At 38.7% G+C, this 16777-nt stretch overlaps 3 protein-coding genes across 5 annotated transcripts in view; 1 reads left to right on the top strand and 2 right to left on the bottom strand.

Moving 5' to 3' along the window:
* The window catches only part of kcnh1a (potassium voltage-gated channel, subfamily H (eag-related), member 1a), a 52764-nt gene extending 52299 nt beyond the window's left edge, over positions 1 to 465 (bottom strand). For both annotated transcript variants that reach the window (XM_072390667.1, XM_072390668.1), the window contains exon 1: positions 204 to 465. In XM_072390667.1, the coding sequence (XP_072246768.1) occupies positions 204 to 276 (73 nt within the window). In that variant the 5' untranslated portion in view covers positions 277 to 465. The remainder of the gene's footprint in view (positions 1 to 203) is intronic.
* Positions 466 to 3161: 2696 nt separating this feature from the next.
* mrpl57 (mitochondrial ribosomal protein L57) lies at positions 3162 to 7662 on the bottom strand. 2 transcript variants are annotated; one of them, XM_072390657.1, is made up of 2 exons: positions 7640 to 7662; positions 3162 to 3920 (listed from the first exon to the last, which is right to left on the bottom strand). In XM_072390657.1, exon 2 carries the CDS (start codon positions 3903 to 3905, stop codon positions 3600 to 3602), a length of 306 nt encoding a protein of 101 aa, XP_072246758.1. In that variant the 5' UTR covers positions 3906 to 3920; positions 7640 to 7662; the 3' UTR covers positions 3162 to 3599. The 2 variants fall into 2 exon arrangements, with proteins under 2 accessions (XP_072246758.1, XP_072246757.1); XM_072390656.1 differs by lacking the exon at positions 7640 to 7662 and adding an exon at positions 6669 to 6810.
* Positions 7161 to 15363, top strand: LOC140312829 (cytochrome P450 3A27-like). Its single transcript, XM_072390655.1, has 13 exons — positions 7161 to 7281; positions 7391 to 7484; positions 9103 to 9155; positions 9541 to 9640; positions 10598 to 10711; positions 11578 to 11663; positions 11759 to 11901; positions 11996 to 12120; positions 12972 to 13056; positions 14010 to 14170; positions 14276 to 14502; positions 14682 to 14844; positions 14927 to 15363. Exons 1-13 carry the CDS (start codon positions 7214 to 7216, stop codon positions 14999 to 15001), a joined length of 1494 nt encoding a protein of 497 aa, XP_072246756.1. The 5' UTR covers positions 7161 to 7213; the 3' UTR covers positions 15002 to 15363.
* The last annotated feature ends 1414 nt before the right edge of the window (positions 15364 to 16777 follow it).

Here is a 16777-nt window from a genome sequence, read left to right as displayed (position 1 = left end):
ACTTCAACATACATGCAACTTCTTAATTCACGCAAAGGTAAGGGTTCTTGCACTAATGAGCCTCCTTCTTTCTTAATTTTCTTAATTACTTTATTGGCCTCCACGCTGTCAATTAATGCGTTTAGTTTCTGGTGAGATTTCTGTTGAGGTTTGCACTGTCTGCATATCAGAACTGAGCGTACAAAAATAACAATCATCCTTACCGTTCGACCTCCTGACAATATTCTCCAAAAAAGTATTCTGGGGGGCCACAAGTCCCCTCCGACCCCCCGCCATCCTGCCGCTTCACTCAGTTGTCAGCAGATGAACATTTTCTCCTCAGTTTGCCGCTGGTCTTCATGGTGTATCCGGCTCTGAGAAGCTGCGTGGGTTTCGTGGATTGGGGCTGGGTGTCTGGTCTGGTCTGCTCATTAGCCGCCTCCTCAGCCCAGTGCGGTGCGCTGCGTTGGCGCCTCACGCACCTCATCATCCAGAAACAGAAAACAACACCGGAGCTCAGCGCAGCGCAGCGCACCGCACAGGAGGGGCCGTGGTTCTTAACTAGGCCTGGAGCGCCACCTGCCGGACGACATCGTGTGCGGAACAACACAGACTTTCTCCTGAACTTTAGCAATTGAGCTGAGCACATTTACCCGTGGATTGTTCAAGCGCAGGCCCATAAGAATGCTGTGGCTTACTCTTTGATTCCTATTCTAAAAAAGCTAATCGAATTCCACTTAATTGGGTTTGATTTTGATAGAACTACCAGCAGTGGTACCTTTACAGACCTCTCAGGTCTTCAGGTGCATGTCCTGGTAGTTGAACCCGGAATTAGATCCAAATCAGTTACAGTAGTGCAGCTCTCTGGAACAAGCCGCCAGCTGACCTGAGGTCAGTTTTAATTACTGTGTACTTTGTTCTCACAGCATCTTCTCGTACAGCTTGCTGCACGTGCTTTGGCCTGATTTCTGCCTGCAACAATGATGTGTACATCACAATAAAGCTCGGACAACACCACATGACACAAGTTAGCTCCCCACGTCCATTTAGTTTTTCCAGTGTGAAAACCTTTTGCAAAGACTCCTCATATCTACTAAACCTTAATGTTTACTACAGCCACAGGTACATTTGACTCAAGTCTTAAATTCTTAAGATTCTTTAGGGAAATGTCAGAAAATACAAACCTACTGAGAAGCAGCTTTAAGAAGCTGCTACCTGTTCACCCTGGTTTGCGTGTTAGCCTCATTCAAGAGGCTGTTAACTCCATTTTCAGTGATATCAGTTTACTACATGTTCACCCTTTGTACCTTGGCGAGTCACCGATGTAACAGTGTGACTGCAGTGCGTAGCAATAAGATGACATCAACCACTTTATCTGTGCATGGTTTGATGGATCAAACACAAACATGCAGCTCTAACAGATTTGTATAAATGACATTCCAAACATAGACAGCTACTAAAGAGTGTTCTACTGTCATGCTCATTAATCTCGTTCAACTATTTAGAAAGAGACTTACAGACATAATTATAATTTTTAAAAAAAGCTTATTTTTAAAACATTTCAATCAAAATTAACAGTACAAAAATTGAAACAACAAAATGTATCAGAAAAGGTTTCCTCGCACCTGTAGGCAGTCTGGAACCACCTGTGGTTGCAGGTATAAATCAGACTGGGTGGCTACTATGGAAACCAGCAGGGCTGTGTGTGCTGTGGTGTATCACTGAAGTCACTGTGTTATGCTCAACCAAATTACAAAGGGGAAGTGTACACAGTGGTTTAAGGGTAGCAACAACACCGGCACATCAATAACCAAATAAATGTTGGTTCCACTTTAACGCTCATTAATTATTTGCAGAGTTATACGGATACTGGCCTTACATGGATCTTATCTGTGTAATCAGCACATAAACTAGTTATCTTTGCAAATGAGATCATCTGAAGGACAATTACTTCGGCTTCATTTACTCAACGTTGTAGAACTTATTGCAATCCATCCCTAAAAGGCAATGAAAAACATCTCACCTGCTGGCTCTTCCTTGATAGTGCTGTCATCAGAACAAGTACGGAAATTAACTTTATCAGAGCAGTGTCATGCTGAATGTGAGCAGATTGCAAATGCAACAACATGATTCATAAAGGGTCAAATTCTTGGACAGTTTTCATTGAGTCACCAGAGAGACGTTGATACTGAGGAATAAGTTGTTGTGATACATATCCTCACACGTGACTAAAGCACAAGGCTCCCATAGGAACAAATACGCTATGTAAATCAAAGTGATACCACAAACCTCTAATTGTATCCTTTGACTGGATTTTCAAAATTCTAAAAGGTTTGTAAAGGATTTTAAGGGTGCAACGATTAATCGACGTTGTCTACAAAAATCGATAACATAATTAGTCACAGACGTATTTAATTGTCGTTTATGTCATCACACGTTTTTTTCACGCTGTCGAGCTGAATATAATTTTTCATATTGAGTGAGTAATCGCACTTCCTACCCATCTTTGCTTAGAGATTCATGCCTCTTGGTAAATAATAGAGATGACCTGTATAAACCTAGTGAAATGGCTGCGGCTGAATTATCGTCCTCTCGTCCAAAATTGTCAAGGGTCTGGGAGCATTTCACCCTTGACACCCGGATTATCTGCAAGTTTTGTAAAGCCGACCTCACGCATCACAGAAGCACATCTGTCATGCATGAACATTTGAAGAGGAAGCACGTTGGATCTCTGGGAGACGCAGTCTCACCATGGAATTTAGATATTTAGCTTGTTAGCATAGCCTGCTAGCTAAATAAGCAGAGTCATCTTGGATTTTAACATTAAAGTGCAACATTAAAATTGTATTATTCAACTTCACAGTCCAAAGTTACAACCACGCTGTGTTCTTTTTTACTTGTTCACTTTTTGGTATCGATTTGACTGTTGGTGCATTCCTGCCAGCCGTCTTAACATTTTCAGTTAATGTTAAAAGTGAAGATATAATATGGCTTGAACGCATCCTTTTTCAGTTTTGGATTGTTTTAACTAGTTCTTAACCGATTAGTCGATTAATCGTTTCAATAATCGACGACTAGTCGACTATCAAAATAGTCGTTAGTTGCAGCCCTAAAGGATTTAATACTTTAGTTTCCTAATGAGTCACAACAGACACTGAACGCACTCTTCAATATCCTAATAAATTTAACATTTTATCCAAGTTGCATCATTTTTACCCCAAACACCCCAGAAAATCTAAAGTATTCCTCAAATGTTTTCCACGTGGAATGCACTTCTGCAGATCATATAAAAGGAGATTCTTACGACCAGTTAAAGAGGCTAAAAAAGTACTTTGTTAAATAAGTCTTAAATGAGGACAAACAGGGCATGTATAGAGTCTTAAGTAGTTTTAATCCACAGATGCTGGACTGCAGTTCCTTTTGCAGTATGAATTCACCTACTGTGATAAGAATCATTAACAAGTAACGTTTTACGCAGAAAGAGAGTTAAAAGTCTTTTGTGGACATTTCATGGCAGAAGATATACAATGTCCTGCTTAACATGAGTTAGCAAAAAATAAAAGAACTTTCTCTGCACATAAAGACAGTCTTTGCAAGTCATTCCGCTGTTCTTGTTAACTTCACCATGTCTTGGTGATTCTCAGATGACTCAGGTGATCCGTCATGTGCTTGTGCTGAGGAAAATTAGCAAATTTGGACTCCTTGATCTTAAGCCAGGCTTGGGCTCTGCGCTCTGCAGCGTGGGAGTGCTCCTGCTCCACGGTCATGTACGGCCGGCTGATCCAGTATTCGTTCTCAGCCTCACGCTCCAGATGCTTCAGCATATTGCGTTTCATCTGCCAGGTAATCGGCCGAGGACGGCGATACTTTCCGATCCACTGCTTCCCAGGGATACCTTTCCGCAGCAGGGCGAGGGTGAGGAACATGGTGACAAAGTAGATCTGGAAATGCAACAGCAGTTAAAATAAGAGCATGCTGACAGTTAATGCAAGAAAAATGTCTTCAGTGCAAGCAGAGGAACTGCGTTTTCACACACCCCAATAACTATTCAGGAACACCTCAAAAAGCATCAAAAAGAGAATAGGGTGTAGAACCAACCTTACAAATAAAGAGATTTCAATCCAAACAAGCTCAGGTAGGATGCTTTGAATCAAGCCCAATCAACAAAGGACCCACCCTCCAATTCTGAGGCCATCTGCTACTCACATCTATCTGATGAACCCCAGAACAGCCTCAACAGTCCCAAATCCACACCCAATAAGTCAGAGCTCTTTTGATGGAAGGGAGGCAGACAGAATATAAAGTGGATGGTTTACTGCTGTGGCTTACTCTTTGATTCTTATTTAAAAAAAGCTAATCGAATTCCACTTAATTTGGTTTGATTTTGATAGAACTACCAGCAGTGGTACCTTTACAGACCTCTCAGGTCTTCAGGTGCATGTCCTGGTAGTTGAACCCAGAATTAGATCCAAGTCAGTTACAGTAGTGCAGCTCTCTGGAACAAGCCGCCAGCTGACCTGAGGTCAGTTTTAATTACTGTGTACTTTGTTCTCACAGCATCTTCTCGTACAGCTTGCTGCACGTGCTTTGGCCTGATTTCTGCCTGCAACAATGATGTGTACATCACAATAAAGCTCGGACAACACCACATGACACAAGTTAGCTCCCCACGTCCATTTAGTTTTTCCAGTGTGAAAACCTTTTGCATGGACTCCTCATATCTACTAAACCTTAATGTTTACTACAGCCACAGGTACATTTGACTAAAGTCTTAAATTCTTAAGATTCTTTAGGGAAATGTCAGAAAATACAAACCTACTGAGAAGCAGCTTTAAGAAGCTGCTACCTGTTCACCCTGGTTTGCGTGTTAGCCTCATTCATGAGGCTGTTAACTCCATTTTCAGTGATATCAGTTTACTACATGTTCACCCTTTGTACCTTGGCGAGTCACCGATGTAACATTGTGACTGCAGTGCGTAGCAATAAGATGACATCAACCACTTTATCTGTGCAGGGTTTGATGGGTCATTGTGGAGAAGGGCAGGAGATTAAAAGACAAACATGCAGCTCTAACAGATTCATATAAATGACATTGAAAACATAGACAGCTACTAAAGACTTATCATGGCTATACTTTTATGCCTCAGTACAGACTACAGTGGTGTAGCTGCACAGTCATAATACACTCTTTCTATTCAAAGGTTTACATATCAAGACATAATACAAATCACCTGGTCATTAGCAAGTCTTAAAATGATGTAAATACAACCTCAGATGAACAATTACACATGATATATCCTTATACATTTTGACAAAGTAAGTTCCATAAGAATTTAAAAAGTAAGTAGCAGTGTGCCACTGATCAAACGCACTGATTAATTGATCATCAGCAAAGGTGAGCACCTCCATAAAAGCACAAGTTTTGTCAGCTTGCCCTGAAGTATTCAGGTGTGAGTTAACACAACACCACAGCAAGTTCACCCCAAGGTCAGACAATGCAACGCTAAAAGAAATTGCAAAAACCTCTCAAACTCTCCAGGCATGTTAAATGTTAAAGTTCTTGACAGCCCAATTAGAAAAAGACTGAACAAGTATGACTTGTTTGGAGGGTTGAGGAGGAAAGCCTCTTCTCTCTAAAGAGAACATGGCAGCACAACTTAGGTTTATAAAGCTACATCTGAACAAACCACAAGACTTAGGGAACAATGTCTCTTGGACAGATGAGATGTGTTGTAATGGTCCAGTCAAAGTCCAGACCGCAACCTGACTGTGATACTGTGGTGGGACCTCAAGAGAGCTGTGCATAAACCAATGCTGCAAACCTCTTAAGCAACGTTGGACAGAAGAATTTATTTTTCTCAGCAGGCCTACTGTTATGATGCTTTCTGACTCTTTTTTTTCCCCCCCGCTTCCCTGCTGCTTCATGTATTGTCAGGACAAGGGGATTGAATATTTTGGATTAAACTTGTTAGTTTCTTTATCAAGCCAAGGTCATTTTTTTTTGTTTGTCTGCATCATATGAATTGGACTACTTTGGATATGATTTATCATTATTATTTTTGAACAACAATTAATTGAATTATAATTCATTTGAATTGGACTGCATCTTTGAATTGCTTTGAGATTACACTTGTTGTGATTTGGTGCTACATAAATAAAACTTAAAAGATATTGAGTTAGTCCAAACTCCTCCATTATGATGTGAGAAAATTTCTTTTTTTTTTTTTTTAAACATACTGCCTGTCTTTTATTAAATACGCTATAATGTGGCGCGTTTCTGTTAATCTGAGAGTGTAGCAATTTAATTTTTAGACCTGGTAAAGTCCAAATTATTTTTATATTACGTTCTGCTACGTTAAATTTCACTAGTAAAAGAGATGCGCATAAATTAACAGTTGATAGTGATACAACACAGACTTACGTCAACAGTCAGTAAATGACACACACGAGCCGTGCCTACAAGGCAAAAACCTCATTGCTATAGTGGAAATTAAAAAAAAAAAACACTTTAAAAAACAAATCAAACGGAAGTCTGTGTGTAGACAGAGTTTACGTCGATTGATAACATTAACAATACAATGTGGAAATGTTTAGCTTAGCCTGACAGACCAAGGGCAGATTGAAAACGGACAATTGGACACTTGCAGAAAAAATAAAACAGGGAGCCACATATGTGTGCTTTAGCTCACCTTTTAAATATGTTCAATGCGGCTGAGTTTCCGAAGGTGGGTGAAAATAAAGCAAGAAATAACTTTGAAGTTCGTAAACCAAACACTACAAACGTGACAGACAAGCTAGCAGCGGAGTCAGCAGTGACATTTCCGGGTTAAGTACAGTGTGGGAGAAGGCTCAAAAATATTCAGAGCCATTTTAAATACCCAAGGAAGCAACATAAATAGTCTTTTATTTAATTCAATGTGCAAATTTACGACGCGGGAAGTAATTATAGCGTACTTTAAAAATTAACAAGACAAAAGTAATAACGATAATGCGATAGTACAGTAGTTTTAAAAAAAATGTAATCCAGTAGTTACCCAAACGTGTAGTTAAATCCAGTAGTTACCCAAACGTGAGCAATTAAGCTCATGAAATACAATGAAATATTTTAAAAACACCAAAACGTCAGTGGCGGGACCCCTCCCACTACAGGCAGGCTTTAAAACCACTTGCTTTCGCCGTACTTCCTCATTTCTCATGTACATACTGACCTGTTCTCCAACAGACACAAGTCAACATGTTTTTAACATTGTTTTCAGCAACTACATGGACTTTGTTGGCTCTACTTTTCACTCTGTTACTACTGTAACTATCAACTTTTTCCTATTCTGTCAAAGTCTGAGTGGACATGTTTACTGTCCTCCAATTTAACTGTTTTTTTGTGTGTTTTTTTTAACTTTCTCTCATTACATAGGTACGCAGTCTGGCCATTTCGGTTTTTCAAAAATCTGAACATACCTGGACCAAGGCCTCTGCCGTTTATGGGAACAACGCTTGGTCTAAGAAAGGTATGAATAAACAAACAACCGCACCTCAGGGATGGTGTTTTGAAAGATTAACTGATCTCATTATTCAGAAGTAAAGCTGAGGGGTGCGCAAAATCATGCGTAGACTCCATGACATATTGTATTTTTAAACGGAAATGTTCTTAAGTCTCAATAACCTTTTCTCCAGTGCTGTGTCTGAAAAAGTGACGGTCTGCCAGAAAGAGGTTGTCCAGCCGCGGGAGCGAGCCTTGTAGGTCGAAGCTGTTTCACTCGGTTTCTGTGGTCTACGACTGTTCTTCTCAGCATCGTAACGACACAGAGCGCAAATAAATTAGACATTGTGTCCATGGTAATATAAAAGGTGTGTTTTTGAGCAGCGTTACTGTTGTGATAGATTAAGTACAAATGTAAATGAAGAGGTTTTGCCTTGCATTACTTTCAGGCATGTTGCTGCTTTACTGTTGCGGCCCCGTGTGTTTGCTTCTTTTGTGTTTAGAAAGTTAAGTGACATTTACACGGATGTGTTGATGAGTCTCATTTGAATTTATGTTAATGATAGTCGACGGTTACCTGCTCATTGTCATATACAAATTAAGACATTTTTATGTTGTGACGTCGTCAAAGATGCAGCCCAGTTCATTCAAGAGAATATATGGACCTCATGACAAATTTATTCTGGTCATGGTGTCACTTGATATATAGTCTCACCCGCGCAGCAAAGGCACATACGTCTAGTTTTAATATTTGAATATCATCGACAACAACGAGGAGCTTTGCATTGCTTTTTTTCTCCAGGGTTGCATCAGACCCTTTCTGTGGATATTATGGGGCATGATGCAATTCTTTATCAGGCTTAAATCTAGAAAAACACACCAGGAAATAATCTTTCAAAAACATTTAAAAACTCCCAGCGACGTAAATTGAAATTTGGATCCGGTTCCGTTATTTTTGATTTAACTTTGTTTATAACAAATCGTCTTCAGAATACACAGTCAGCACGTTTGGAACATTATTACTGTACATCGCTGCCAAAAACACATATTTTAAAAGACGTTTGTTTGTGAAAAAAAAATTAATGTACAAACTATTTTATGTTTTGTCGTGTCAAGCCAAGTTAAAGCAGAAGCAGTGTTACAGCCGAAAGCTAGGGAAAGTAGTCACGTTTTGATATTTTTGACGACATCACAACATTAAAATGGCTTAATTCATAATGATCTATAAGAGTAAGCAGCTAATAATCGACTAACTTTAACATGAATTCAAATTAGACCCAGAAACCACCAAGACATCCACAATCAACAAAATCACGGTATGTCACATGACTTTTCTAAACATAAACAAAGCAAATGCACCGAGCCAAAACGGTGAAGCAGCAACACGCCTGAACTAAATATCATGATTACAACGTAAACCTCATCTATACTTGTACGCTTCACAAAAACACACCTTCACGGTTATCGTGGACATAATGTCGCATTTATTTGCGTGTTGTGTCTTTTTGACACTGACAGGAACAGTCAGAGATCACAGAAACAGCTTTAACAGGCTGTGCGCGCTCCCGCGGCCGTAGAGTTTCCGGCAGGCACTTTTTGGCACAACACCTGCTTATCTGCACAATAACGCATGTCTTTTAATATAGGGAATGGTTCAATTTGATCTTGAGTGCCATGCCAAGTATGGGGACGTCTGGGGGTGAGTTGCTGCACGATCATTTGCAGGAGAAGTACTGAAATTATTTCTTTAAGTAAAATATACTGAAATCAATTTCCTACCACAGTAAAATGTTATGATGGACAAAAAAATTGATAAAAGTAATACCAGATTCTTCATGTTTTTGGATAAGTACTGTGGGAGCAGCATGGTAGTCTTATTACTCAGCATATTGGAGCTAATTTAAATTTGTATCTTTTTTTAAAGATACATTTTTATGGAATTATTTTCTCTTTTGGACCCTCTGTTCTGCTACAAAGAATTAACATCACGTCTTTCTTATAGTTGGAATGAAATGCAAAGTTGAAATGAATGCATGATTTGAGTTTTAATTCTGTATCTTTTAACGGTAAATGTTTTACTTCAGAGTGTTTGAGGCACGGGCGCCACAGCTGATGATTGCAGACCCTGAGATTATCAAAACTATCTTGGTGAAAGAGTGCTATACTGTGTTTACTAACCGCAGGGTAAGAGACCAGAGTGTGTGTGAAATAAATCAAATTCAGCCCATTGATTTCAGTGGCACAATAAGCTGATTGCAATTAATTTAATATATTTTTAAGTTACATAATCTTGGGAAATCATGTGCAAAAATGAAGCAAGTGATGTTGCATGTTTTTGGCATCGATGTACTGTAATGATGACATCGATGTAAAATTCCAAACTTGCTGTAAATTACTGTGTATTCTGAAGTTGATTTGATATAAGAAGTGTTATATCCATAAGAACAGAATCGGATCCAAATTTTGATTTACATTCCTGTAAACCAAAGTTTTTCTTTTGTATTTTCAGCAGTGTTTTGTAGATTTTATCGAGTCACGTAAGCCTGATGAAGGATTGCATCATTCCACACCCACATTCACAGTTTTCACGCGACCCTGGGAAGAAAAAAAAAAACTACGCAAATGCTCTTGACTATTTCAACAAAACAGAAACCAAATTTACAAGAAATACTACAAGTACGGTGTATGTGTCTTTGTTGTTGAACTGGCCCTGCTGAAAGTCCCAGTTGCATATAAACATCAGAACAATTAGAGGCATGTCAAATCTTGTTGTTAGAGAATTTAATTTTTCATTCTCCACATGGTGAACTGACAGCTTACTCATGTAAGTACAAGAACAGGAAACGGTGACTCAGTTGCCCACGGTTATTACCTAAGGGTTATCAAGTGTTAATGTGTGGAGTTTTAAAGTCAAAAAACATTTTGGAAATAGGGGCTTTTTTCTTTCCTGGAGGCATGTTGGATGAGAAGATTATCCCTAATAAATTGGATATACACAGTATGATCCATCACCAATGACAGAAAATGTAGAAATAAGTTATATGGTTAGAGCAGATTTTATTAGCTGTTTTCTGAGATAGTGCAACTTCATAACATCTCTGCAAATATCTAAACATTCCCTGCTGTTTCCTCTTTTTACAGGATATTGGATTGAGCAGTGCTATGGAAGATGCCATTACAGTAGTCAAAGATGAAAAATGGAAACGTATTCGCAGCACAATATCTCCATGCTTCACCAGTGGAAGACTGAAACAGGTTGGCATCTTATTTGGTGTGTAATCAGCTGTCGGTCTAATCACATAAAGTGACATAACCAAAGTTATATCTGAACAATGAACAGGTGTGAAACTAAAACAACGATACATAAACCCAGATCAACCTTGAAGGTAATAACGGAAGAAACTAAGAAACCCCAAGATCAAGTTGAAGCCTTAATCCAAAAACCCACAAACCAGGACAATTTCTATGTCACAGAATCGCATTTATACTAAACAGAATCAAAGCTTGGTAGTGAGAAAGTGAAAACTCATCGAGATAAATATACATTTTTTAAAATAAGAAGTTTTGTTGAACACTATACTTAGGATTACATGGACATTTAGTGCAACTTTCAGTTCAGCCCAGTTGAAAAGAATGAAAGCTTAAATCTCAAAAGATTATTCAGTTTAGCTCTCTAGGCCAAAATTCATAGTATTATGTTATTAAAGAGTACTAGTTTTCACATAGGAAAAATAGTCTATCACGTGAGCGAGGAGTATTTGATTGTTTGGTATTGACTCATCCTGTCTCTTTGTAAAAAGGTTTGAATGATCGGTACTCAGTCTGAAGCATCTGATTCTGATTCAAAAATATTGGTAGCCATGGACTACATTTAGGTGCTGATCTCTAAGATCTATCAGCAAATATGTCACGGCAGTTTTAGAGGATATTCTTGTAGTTTGTTTTATTTTATGGCAAATCAGACGTATACAGCTATGGGCCTGTTTCAGGAACATGAGCCACGTGATTGTGTCTTTATGTGTCCATCAATCTTCTTAAACACTTAACATTTAGAGACAAACGTGCCGCACATTGTGATCCACACTGGATCACACTTGTCTTTTCTCTTGTCTCCCTTGCAGGCTTTTCCTATTGTTTCTCGCTTTGCAGACCGACTTGTTGAAAAACTGGGGAAAATAAATTTGGATGAACCCGTCAATGTCAAACAGTATGTTGTCAACCTGTTGGAAGCTGTCATATAATTGTCTTGAAGAAAATTTAAAAAATAGAAAAGTTCTTATAGCCTTTGCTTGTCTTTTCCAGATTTGTGGCACCTTACAGTTTGGATACCATGACTAGTGCATCTTTCAGCGTGGAGTTGGACTCCATAAACAATCCAGAAGATCCTGTTAATGTCCACGTCCAGAAACTTCTTAACTTTAACTTTGGGCTTATTTTTTTACTAAGTATGTTCTCCTTTGTGAGATGGACACAATCATTTTAAGATATAGTGTCAGTTGTGTGTACATTTCGTTTAACAACTCTGTGGTCTTCTTTCAGTGATTTTTCCCTTTTCCAGTCATCTGGTGAAGCTCTTGAAAATTGAAATTATGCCTCGACTCAGTTTAGATTTTTTCTACAACATAATCAAGAAATTTAAGGACCAGCATAAAACAGGGGAATTGGTAAGCATCTAATTTGTCCCACATGAGGAGAAATTGCAGAGAATTTATAGCAATAGTGCAACATTTGTAAAAGGTGTGTTTTTTTTCCTCCTTCGGTGGTAAAAAGATGGCATTGGGCACATCAACTCCCAGTAGTGTCTTTATTTTCTTTCAGATTAATCTTCCATACAAATTGCATGACGTTATATAATTAAAATTTGAAAACAGTTGTTTGACCTCTATAGAGCCTCTAATCTGCTTTCTATTTCTACCTCTCTTGAGAATACCCTTGGCTTTTTGGTATTTTCTATTGTACCATAGAATCTCCCTGTTCACACTAACTCCAAACCTTAAACAAAACTCTTCTGAGTGATTCTATAATTATTATAACAGTTTGCTTAACCAACTAACAAACTGTGACCTTGGGTCTGAATTTGTTTTAGTACGAACAAATAACACAACTTATGAACATTTCACACCTTGTGCTGATTAAATAAACAGGATAAAAATGCTAATTGGTAAAGATGCTGATTGGTAGAACTGTCCCATAGTTTATGCTAACCTAAAACTATGCTAGATAAGGTCATTTAAGATGAGGCTTGAGCCCATCTAAATGAGCCGGATGGTGGAACTCTTTTCAAGCAGAGCCAGAATCTAAAGCTAAACTAAGATAAGTCCTGCCAATATTGCCAAAAATGCCAAATTTATCTTTAAACTAATTCTAATACTGTTGTCTGGAAAATGTACACATTATAAATGTATCTGCAACCTTTGTTGTGCGACTGTTTCTCACTCAAATAAAAGCCCATTACAGGTATTTTAAATTAATAAACCGATTATGTTAAAATGAAATGTTCTCTATTACAATGTAGACTCGAGCTGACTTCCTGCAGGTGATGATTCAGAATGAGATCTCAGAAGAGGAGATAAAGAACAATGACGATCAGCCAAGTAAAGGTATGTTTTCACCATAGCAGTAATTTCTGAAAGTCTGGGTCACACCGCTCTGTTCTCAGTGATCTCATTCATGTCACATGAGATGAGGCTTCTTTGTTTGACAACAATAAAACTTTAGATGAATGCACAAAACTAGATTTAAGCATAAAGGTGTCCCATGTCACCCAGATCTGCTGTGCTCATATATACCACATTCAAAAGACGTATTAAATGTTCTGTGGTTTTTCCCAAGTTCAGAGGTAGTAAACCGTAACTGGAAAGTTAGAAAATGTAACTGCTTTCACTGCGATTGATGCACAGTAGTAATAAAGATTACTATGTCAAATTTAAAAAGTAGAAATGTCATTATTTTTCTTGATTTTGAATTTAATGCCAGTAAGCTCAGTTATAAGTAGTTGAACATGCAACATACCCTTGAAGGTAAAGATTTTTGCGACTTGATTGATGCGATTGATGAGATTTTTACAATACGATGTCCACAGCTGGTGGTATCTCCATTGCTTATGTGGAGACCTGTCAGGTCAGTGGATGGTCCCAGAATGTGTCCCCAGGACGGACTGTGTTCAGATCACCATAAGATTGTGGTCCCAGACCACTTCTGAAAATGGGCTGAGTGATGTATATGAATACATCCTTAATCCATTCTGAGTACACCCAGGACACATGTTAGAACCAGGATTAACAGCCACTGGGTGAATTTGACATCCTCACAATAAGAAATTGCAGTAGTCCTGCTGAGCTAATGCAAGTAATTCAAATGCAAGTTTTTCTGCCTTACTCTGAGACAGGATGGTCCTATATCATATCAGTTGTAACTATTACAAATTATAAAGAATAAAACTTGGGACTAGCTTAGTAAATGATAAAATAAGTGATAATTCCTTAACAATTCTTACCCAGCTACAGTTTTTTGGTTTACATCTGAGAAATAATCTTTTTTTTTTGTATTGCAGGTTTGACTGAACATGAGATCCTTTCTCAGGCCCTCATGTTTATCTTTGCTGGCTATGAGACGACCAGTGTAACTCTTACTTACATTTTTTACCAACTGGCCACAAACCCTGATGCATTGCAGACCTTGCATGAAGAAATCGATGCCAACTTGCAGAAAGATGTACAGTAATTCCGCTTATGACTTGTTGCTACTTGTGATCCAATAAGTGAAATCATCCTTATCTTTTTATTTTTCTTTACCTCCTATTTCACCTCTTATCTCTAGGCTTCCATTTCGTGCGACAACGTGAATGGTCTACAGTACCTGGACCAAGTTATTTTAGAGTCAATGCGTCTGATTCCACCTGCACCTCGGATTGATAGGATATGCAAAAAGACTGTGCAAATTCATGGACTCACCATCCCTGAAGGAACCATAATTGGGATTCCTGTGCACGCAATACACAAGGACCCACGCTTCTGGAGCTCGCCTGAGCTTTTCAAACCAGAGAGGTAAATTTACACCTAACACGACATAATAGGAGTCACATCTGATATTAAAAAAAAAAAAAAAAAAGCCCTGTGAAAAATCTAACAAACAATTCTACTAACATACAGCTATTGTTAAAACGTAGATGGTCCCACTTCCCTGTGGTAACTTAATTCTTTTAAAAGTGAATTGCTCTGTGCAGGTTCAGCAAAGAAAACGAGGAGGAGGTAAACCCTTATGCGTACTTGCCGTTTGGCCTGGGCCCTCGTAACTGTGTTGGGATGCGCTTTGCCATCCTCGTCCTGAAGACGGTTCTTGTACGTCTCCTCCAGAGTTACACTGTGGAAACCTGCAAAGACACCATTGTAAGACAACACTTTACTGAATGCAGACTGTTACACTGCTCTGTTTAGTCACTGATCCATGTCCATAAATTTCTCTCTTCAGATTCCATTGCAGTTTGACTGGAAGTTTCAACCACTTAAGCCCATAATGCTCAAGTTTGTTCCCAGAAATCAGTAACAGTGGTCCAAGAGGGATGATCTCCAAATGTAATCTACTCCTAATTCCTCTGAGTCCTTTTGATGTTTTAACACGATGGCAGGATAATATCTGTTAAATTTCATATGCCTTAAAACTGGATGCAATTTGAATAGGAAATTTAAAGGGGGGGGGGGTGTGCAGTTCACATTTGACTCAGTTGTGTTTTAATCATTTTTCCACATATCTATAGAATTCCTTCAATGCTTAATTTGACAGCTCAAAAAGCACTTGCATCTTTATATTGGAAAGCACATGTCATGAAACATATCATTTTATTTTTCTGATTGTATGAATGCAAAAATCTGGTGTTATCTTTGTGGGCTTTATGGTTTAATAAATTACAACTTCTAATCACATTTATGAAGTCTTTATAATTCATTCCCTTAGTCTCTTTGTTTATCCATGAAAGTCAGATTTAGATACAAGATCTCTTCTTTCAAGGATGAAAAGATTTTCAAAGGGTGACTCGGCTGCTGCTCCTCCGCATTGAAAGAAGTCAGCTGAGGTGGTTCATCTGGTTAGGATGCGTCCTGGTTGCCTCATTTTAAGGGTTTTCCGGGCACTTCCAACTGGAAGGAGGCCCCAGGGCAGACCCAGAACACACCGGGCGGATTATATATCCCTTCTGGGTTGGGAATGTCTTGGGATCCCCCAGGAGGAGCTGGAGAGTGCCACTGGAGAGAGGGATGTCTGGTTTTCTCTCCTGAACCTGTTGGCTCAGTCACCCGATCTCGGAAAGGGGAAGACAATGGATGGGTTGATAAATTTCAAATGTTATTATGTAGCATCGCACAAAAGCAAAGATGGGACCATACCAGCTAAATCCAATATAGCTTAATATGCTGAATATAATTTCTTCAGGAAGTATAAAGACACATGCATTTCATTAAATCTGCTGCTGGGAACTCAGATCGTAGGCGACATCTTGCTCAGTTCTGAAGTGTTGTGTATCATTGATGGTCTTTGTCTCCCTCTAGCTGCACCAGCTGGTAACCAACTCAGTCAGTCTGTCTTTTTGACTCTTTCTTTGATTTTAACTGTAACTATCTGTATTTTAAACATGGGAATCAATGCCTATTACGTAGTGAAATGTTTCTGGCTTAGTAGGACATAGTTTAAGTCAGTACTTTGTGTCATCTTGGACAGCTTTTATGACAGCTTGAATTCACTGAGGACTTCGCAAATGAGGCTTGGAAGGATGAAGCTTGTCACTTTTTTTTTTTTTTTTTCCACCACAAATTTTCTGTCAAATTTCGATCCAGACTGTTTTCTGACCATTGAGATAATAATCTTCCCTGAAGAAAAGTTTTAATGTTTTTTTATTTTGTTGATGCATCACCAAACCTCCTTTTGTTTGATGGAATGAGAAAATGGTCACGTGATTTTACAGTAGAGGTCATGACTGCCAATTCTCCCGGAATCTTTACCCAACATCTACTCCATATCATCAATGATGGGGAAAATGTGCTTGTTTTCTTCAGTTTGCACCAAACTAAAGTTCCAGCACCATCTCCTTGTCCAGTCCAGATTGGTGATTTCATAGCTGAATATCACTTTCATCCAATCCTTCACGCTCCATGACTGCTTCTCTTTACCCCACTATAACCCAGTTTTCCTCTGTTTAAGTGTCAGTGATGGTTTACGTTTGGCTTTTCAAGATATAATTTCCTCCACAAACACACACACAATAGGTTTGTTTCTTCCCATTTCTTTTGTCGTGCTTTTTACTATTCTCGGACATATTGCTTTGAGTTT

The sequence above is a fragment of the Leuresthes tenuis genome, unplaced genomic scaffold (assembly GCF_036924035.1).
Source record: "Leuresthes tenuis unplaced genomic scaffold, fLeuTen1.0.hap1 SCAF_8, whole genome shotgun sequence".
Taxonomy (NCBI): Eukaryota; Metazoa; Chordata; class Actinopteri; order Atheriniformes; family Atherinopsidae; genus Leuresthes; species Leuresthes tenuis.
This window is presented reverse-complemented; position numbering and strand designations above follow the sequence as displayed.

Coding starts and splice junctions, on each gene's coding strand:
- LOC140312829 (XM_072390655.1), top strand. CDS start 7,214: ATGTTTTTAACATTGTTTTCAGCAACTACATGGACTTTGTTGGCTCTA. Junction 7,282..7,390: donor CTTTTCACTCTGTTACTACT/GTAACTATCAAC, acceptor CTCATTACATAG/GTACGCAGTCTGGCCATTTC. Junction 7,485..9,102: donor CAACGCTTGGTCTAAGAAAG/GTATGAATAAAC, acceptor CTTTTAATATAG/GGAATGGTTCAATTTGATCT.
- mrpl57 (XM_072390657.1), bottom strand. CDS start 3,905: ATGTTCCTCACCCTCGCCCTGCTGCGGAAAGGTATCCCTGGGAAGCAG.